Here is a 7,357-nt window from a genome sequence, read left to right on the forward strand (position 1 = left end):
TGGGTCACGCAGTATTGTAAGCCAAAACTGAACCAACATGCAAATTATAGCATGTGTTCAATCTCTGCTATTGTTGAGGCTCGTTATTTTGGGTAAGATGTCAGATGAGAATTACACGGCTTTCAGAAATGCAAGAATCACACAATGCAATCACGATGACGATGATGATGAATGCTATTCAGCACTAAAGTGACATATAAACATAACCAGGCATTAACAACGGTAAGGAAAATAATAGTTTCAGCTTCAACATTTATTTCTGTAGCTTTTAAAATTAGACACCGAACAATAGCCATAATCAGATTTTCAGCTTTTGCAATCACAGTGAACACGAGCTTACCAATCAATCAAATCGTGGATATGATTGTTGGATGAGTGCAAGAAAAGACACAACGAGATCAGGTGAAGCTCACAGTGAAGCATTACAATCTTTGTTTACTCCACGGAAACACAGAGAAACACTTGACCTGCCTTTGTCGCCCAGCACTGCATACATTTTGCAAATAAGAAGAAAATTAATGAACACGTTATCATTCCGATCAGATTTGATTGTCCCACTTTCCTTATGGAGTCCTCCTCTAAGGCATACAGCAGTTACAGAATAAGACAGCAGGTGGGATATGCAGGCACTGTTGAACAAGATTACCCAGAGTAACAAACAAACAAACAAACCAAATCAAACGTCACTTAAAAGCTCTTTAATGACATGTATTAAACTTAAAGGAATAATTCGACATTTTGGACTAGCCAAGTCGCTTCAGTCTGCCTTTCAAATGACACAACTGAAGACTTTCAAATTGTGTGTAGTACATACGGCCAAAAAGTCCAACACAACCGGCTAACTTCCGGTTTAGCGCCCGGCTAACTTGAATGTGGATAAAATAATTTAAACTTGTGTCTCTTCTAGACTTTCCAAATCTTATTGGACCGAATGGCTTAACTCACGATAGTCAAAGGAGTCATTTCGTGGGAGTTGTGACACTATAAAAAAAAAATTATCTGCCATTTTACAACCGCTTCTTTCACATTGTAAGCTTATGGGAAAAAGTTGTTTTGGGCCCCAGTGCATCATGTGACGATGTAATTGCACGGTTTGGCCACAAGGAGAGTTGGCTTTAAAGCCTGGCGCTCTTCATGAGGGCTTGGGCATAAATCACATTCTGTGCTAAAGCTATTGGCTGCTACAAATGGCAATCAATATCCTCAACGAGTCCCCCCATACCTGACTGTTTTTACAGGAAACACGTAAATATAGGGAAATAGCTCTTCTGTTTCATGGGGATGCAAAACTGAACTTTGTCGTATGCACTGCAGGCAATTAGAAAGTGTAAAGTCGTGTCATTTGTAAGCAGATTGATTTGACGGATCAAATCGAAAGTTATGATGTGTTAATTAATATGTTACCATGTGAGATTTAAAGGTGTCTGCAGATGGCTCCAGTCCAGTGTGCAGTCTTTGTGCTAAGCTAAGCTAAGCTAACCACCTCCCGGTGATCACTTTATATTTAACTGATATAAGATCCGTATCTATCTTCTCATGTAACTCAGCAAGAAAGCAAAAAAGCACATTTTCCAAAATGTCAAACTATTCCTTTAAAGTGTTTTTTATTAGCTTATTAAAAACAAATCTCAGTTAGAACACAGAGGTCTTGCAGGTCGCGTCTTCACAAGCGCATGTGAGGATCGCGGTGTCCGTGCTCAGTGTCATGTTAGGCGACAGCAAAGGGATGAAGGCGTTGGAGTCCTTACCCTCGGCCTGAGCTCTGGAGCTCGACACAGTCGGATCCAGTAAAATCTTGGGAAAGGGCGGCGAGTCTCTGACAGAGCTGTTATCCTCCGCCTGGGAGCACACGAGTTCTCGGAAACACTCCCTGAACCGTGTGGAGAGCAGGCTGTAGATGATAGGGTTGACTGCTGAGCTGAGGTAGAAGAGGACGCCCGACAGGATGTGGACGTACTGATAAATGTTGTGCATCAAATCGGTCCACTGGCTGATGGAACTCCACAGGAGCCGCTCGATGTGAAAGGGCGCCCAGCAGACTCCGAACACTGCGACCACGATCGCTGGAGGATAAGGTCAGAGAGAAATCAGCTGTTTACAAAAGTTTTTTCTTTTGATAAAGGTCACAGACTTTTCTTTGATGCTGCTGCGGCTGTTTTTTTTAATTTCATGCTGGCCTTTTTTTGGATGGGAAGGAAACGTGGGGATCCAGATTCAAACGGCCTGTTTTTTGTATTTTAGTCCTGCAGTTATACACACTTTCAGAGGAAAACTTGAAATTCTTCCTCTTGAAATGAAAAGGTAATAAACCACAACATCAGTGATGATCAGTAACTCACGGCGGTTAACATTCACTGACGTTAGCAAACTCCAACTTCAACTTAAGTTATTAGTTCATCACCAGAAAATGTATCAGCGATTATTATTTCAATATTCGTGAATCATTTTAGTCAGTTTTTCAGCAAAATGCCAAATATTTTTTTGTTTCCAACCTGTCAAATGTGGTGATTGGTGCTTTTCTTTGTCATTTGCATTTGAAAGTAAAAACATGAATATGAATGAATGAATATCTTTAGAAATCCACAGTCCAGCAGCATTAAACAACTTAAACACATCTCACTGGCTTGTATAGACGGCGGAGAGACGGGGAAGGTCTCATTATTCACGTCACGTCAATCCGCTCACATATGGCTGATAAGAAAGAGACATATAAATGTAAATCGCTACAAATTGTTTAATAGAGCCTCTTTAATCAAGAAACTCTTAACCAAATTCACACTTCCACTGCTGCCTAATAGTGTTTGAAGCTACCGACTCAAGAAAATGTCCTATTTGCCACTTTTTGCCTCTAGTGGAGAGGCCTGTCATCTGTCATTTGTCTGTCATTTCAACAACAGTACAAAAACGACAAGCCCGCAGTACATACCTCTAAAAAATATTTTAAAAGCCTTGTCATCTTTATTTACTTTGACAGGTTAAAAACTGGAATAAAAGCGTCTTTTGATACGGCCTACAGACAAAAACTGGACACAAAGTATGAGAAACCGGGGATATAAAGTCTGAGTCATCGTCATTTGCGAGTGTGTCACACTGAGCGGTAGAGGCCGCTCAACTTCGCTCGCTGATAAAGCACTCGTACGCTCCTCTCCCATTAATCAGCGCATGATGCTCTCACTCTCTCTGAAGGAGGCGCAGCAGGAGGCTGTTTACGTTTGGGTGGTCTGACTTTGTTGGAAGCTTGGTGGCACTCCACAGTGACAAGGTATTAATAAATGTGAGAGCTGCAAACATCTGACAGTTTATCTGTTTCACCAACAACAGAGTTTATGAGATCTGGCTATTTATTCCCTGAACAAACAGTTGTTTATCTTTTTCCGCCCTGTATATGAATCTTAACAGCTTATTCAAGGCTGCTTGGTGGAATCAAATGTATATTCTGTATCATCTTGTTCCAGCTCTTGAAGCTGTAGGATTCGATGTTTACACAGTGTGAAATATTCCAACTGATGCAATAGCTGCATAATTAAATCAAATGGAAATATTCCAGACGACTCGTGCATCATTATTTAATTTTTTTAATTTCTACAAAATTCAGCCCAGCGTCTATTTTTAAGGAACGTTTGGATGTTCACTATAAAAACAGTTCAGTGGGTTTGATGTAGCTGTACGGATTATGGCTCGTCAAAGGTTAGTGACATTTCCTTTAATACACATTTGTGTCTCCCTGCCTATATAAAGCAACAGCCTTTAACAGAGTCTTATTTTTAAATTGCTAAATTCTGAACGGCTGTAGAAATACCTGACATTTCCCTTGAAGCAAAACGCCAGAAATTCTCCAACCTTGGCAAATAATAATGACTTTATGTGGGACTCCATCACTAAGAAAGCCCTAAGAAACTAATTCAGTAGAATTGAGGGATTATTCAGGGCCTTTAAAGTGATTCATGGGATCCAAACCAGCTTATTACTTTTGTTTTGTTGCACACGGTGAAAGAATGAATGATCAAATGAAACTCCTCATGCAGAATTGAGAAATGAGAACTCAAATTCAGCAAGCGCTTCAACCCACGACGCTGTAGGTACGTCTCTGACATCATTTCTGGAGGCAAACCTCTAAAAGGTAAGAGAAATCTGTATTGGGAGTCTGTCAGGGTGGTTGGTTTGGTCAAACAAAGTACTTTCACCCAGGAGATCTAAGTTTGAGTTATGTTGCACTTCTGTGTTTTCTCCTCCTCTGTTCTCCTTCCTTTCTTTCAGGCGCTGCTCAGCAGGCAATTAGCCCTGCCCCATATATAAGGGAGGGTGGAGGAGAAGGAGCTCTGTCCTCTACTGACCAAGCAGTCCCGACTGTTTTAGAGTGTGTTTGTCTTTGTCCTCAGTTGATGTTTTGTTTTGTTTTGTACCCGGTTTTATACCAAAGCCATGACCTTTTCTGAAACCATACCAAGTAGTTTTGGGTGCCTAAACCTAAACAGTCCAAATTCAAAAGTTAGCATCGCCCCGGTTCCCTCGACAAGTACACTATGGGGTTTGGGGGGGGATTTTGGATTATGGCTGAAAATAATCTACTGTGGCAAACACAAGTTTATGATCCTTACACATTTTGTTCAGCAAAACAATCTTTACAGATGAACACCTCTTTTGTGATTTTCGAAGCGTAAATGCAAATGCTAGGGTTGCAAAACTAATGTTAGGCTACAAACAAATTACATCGCGGTCGCATGACTTCAACGTTGCCACCACGAAGCTTCCTACTACACGATTACTCGCTTTACGATAAATTTATCAGTCTACAAGTCCACCCGTAAAGACGGACTATTGAGTAGATGAGTCTCCGTGTTCGTTCACGGAGACTCGGAGAAAGATAGCTGATTGTTGAGTCTCATTCCCAGGTCGTCAAACACCGACGCTTTGGGTTGGTATTCGGCCTGATACTTTTCTTACCCCAGAATCGCCTTCCCTGTCTTTAAGCCTGTGTAAAGCACAGACCTTATGTGAGGTGTCTAACGAACAACCCATTCGCTTTAGGATGAGGGAACCAGAGGCGGAAAAATGTTAACTTATTTCCAGGTTTTAGGACTCGTACCTGCTGTGCAAAACTGGCGCTAGAGGGGCAAGTAGAGGGTCATAGTTTGAAGCTCAAAGCTGCTGTATTTGAAGAGTTGGAAGTGAGAACATGTTGGATAAGAAAGAAAAGAACAAATGAGTTATCTGTGCTTACACTGTGGATGAAATCTCATCATGCTCCAAAGCTTAGAAGATACAAGAAGAGTCCCTGGAATACAAATGATGCTTACAAAGACTTGACATTTCTTTTCCTCTTTTCATCATGTTTTGTCCTCGAGAACATGTCTCGGCATTGATAACACAGATTAGAGGGGATCTGCTTTTAAACCACAGCAGCCGTTCATGGTAATGCACGTTTCATGAAAAAGGGAGAGAAAACAGAACTCACAAAGCATCTTGTTGACCTGTCTCCTGCGCCCGTTCACGCTGATCTTCCTTCGGATGCTGCTGCCACAGTTCTTTCCCAGGTTCCCGCAGGGCTGCCGTCTCTCCCTGCCCAGATGAATACCCATCACCAGGTAGAGCACGCTGATCACCATCATGGGCACGAAAAAGAAACACACGGTGGTGATCTGCATAACCATGTTATAGATCCAAAGGGGCTTCAGCACGGTGCATATGGCCGACTCCTCCATCCTCTCTGGAAGGTAGAAGATGCCGTGCAGCGAGGTGTTGGGGATGGCACAGATCATCGACACCACCCACAGGATGGTGATAACCCGCTTGGCGTGCTGATTGGTCGCCAGGTACCTTGTTTTGAGTGGGTGCAACACAGCAATGTACCTCTCCACGCTCAGAGCTGTGACGTTGAGGATCGAGGCGAAGCAGACCGTCTCAAAGAGGAAGGTCTTGAAGTAGCAGCCGCCCTCACCAAAGGGGAAGGGGTAGTTCTGCCACAGGTCGTAAATCTCCAGCGGCATCCCGAACATAAGGACGAGGAGGTCCGACACAGCCAGGCTCACCAGGTAGAGGTTGGTGGGGTTTCGCATCTTCTTGTGCCTCGCTATCACCACGCATGTGAGCAGATTTCCAGACAAGCCGGTGAGAAAGATGAGAAGGTAAACGCTGGTCACAGGCATGAAGAAGGGAGAACGTTTTGGACCCAGGATTTCAAAGAGGTTGACTTCAGTGAACTGGTCAGGGGTGTAATTCCCAGTGGTGTTTGGTGGCATGCTGGTGTTGTGGAACAGTTTAGATACGTTTGAAGGGGAGCACTGCAAAGGGAGCTCCATTTCAGAGAGGAAAACCGGAGCAACAACAGGAGATGTTAACACATCCTGTGTTGACCTCTGGGTTTGATCAACACTGGGAGCCTCTTACTGAAAGGAAAGTAGAGAAATGAAACAAAAAGTGCGATCAGAAGAGCATTTCGTCAAACGTCACTGACATCTTCCCGGCACTTGACGACGTGATTACAGGCTTTAAAATATTTGATTAATCGAACACGTTTTCAACCGTGTCCGTTTGTTGGTTGGTTGGTTGGTTTGTCAGCAGGGTTACACAAAAAATACTGAAGGGTTAGGTCTGCAAAACTTGGATGGAGGACGGGAATCTGGATAAAGGAAGGTATCCGGAAATTTTTTCTTACTATCTTTAAAAATGCGTTTTGTTTTTTTTTTGTTTTAAGGAGAGCTACTGACATTTCCAGCTGTGTTTGTGGTGACCAAAACCGCCTGGTTGTCACGGGAAGTCGGACCATCTCCATCAAGATCAAGTATTTTAAGCCAAACTGTTATGTTTTTCTAACCCTAGTGGTTTTTATAGTATACGCATAAGCACAGCATTGTAACAAAGAAAGTTGCAACATAATGACAGGTCCGGTTTCATCTTATCTGTGGTTTTGCAGAAATGTACTTGTCTAACATTTATTTTGACTGTTGGGTTTAATAATCTATGGATCTTGATGAAAAAAATATTGAGGGGACTGGTATTTGACACGGATGCAAATAAAAGTCTGGATCTAGCAGATTTAAATATGCTGAAATAAAGGGGACTGTTGGGGGTTGGTGGAGGTATGCACTCTACAGGCTGCTTTTTAATCCAAAATGAAAATACATGAATTTCAGAAGGACATAACTGAAAAAAGCAGCAAATGTTCATGTTTGAGGGGTTGAAATTCGAGAATATTTGGCTTTTTGTGCTTGAAAAATCACTAAAACGATTAAACAATTATCCAATTAGTCTCCCATTACTAACTGATCCATCAACTAATTGTTTCAGCTCTGCATATTACCATCCTTGTATTTTCAATGAACATATGGAGCTGCTAATGACAGGATGACCTGCTGCA

The 7,357-nt window shown here is 42.2% G+C and overlaps 1 protein-coding gene across 1 annotated transcript; it reads right to left on the reverse strand.

Annotated features, from left to right (window-relative positions):
• Positions 1–1,632: 1,632 nt before the first annotated feature.
• On the reverse strand, positions 1,633–6,314 carry nmur3 (neuromedin U receptor 3). The gene is made up of 2 exons (XM_073469031.1): positions 5,456–6,314; positions 1,633–2,063 (listed from the first exon to the last, which is right to left on the reverse strand). The coding sequence occupies exons 1-2, from the start codon at positions 6,297–6,299 to the stop codon at positions 1,633–1,635; spliced, it is 1,275 nt and encodes a 424-aa protein (XP_073325132.1). The 5' UTR covers positions 6,300–6,314.
• Positions 6,315–7,357: the final 1,043 nt, after the last annotated feature.

The sequence above is a fragment of the Pagrus major genome, chromosome 6 (assembly GCF_040436345.1).
Source record: "Pagrus major chromosome 6, Pma_NU_1.0".
NCBI classification, from domain to species: Eukaryota; Metazoa; Chordata; class Actinopteri; order Spariformes; family Sparidae; genus Pagrus; species Pagrus major.

Coding starts and splice junctions, on each gene's coding strand:
- nmur3 (XM_073469031.1), bottom strand. CDS start 6,299: ATGGAGCTCCCTTTGCAGTGCTCCCCTTCAAACGTATCTAAACTGTTC. Junction 2,064..5,455: donor ACAGGTCAACAAGATGCTTT/GTGAGTTCTGTT, acceptor CTTATCCTCCAG/CGATCGTGGTCGCAGTGTTC.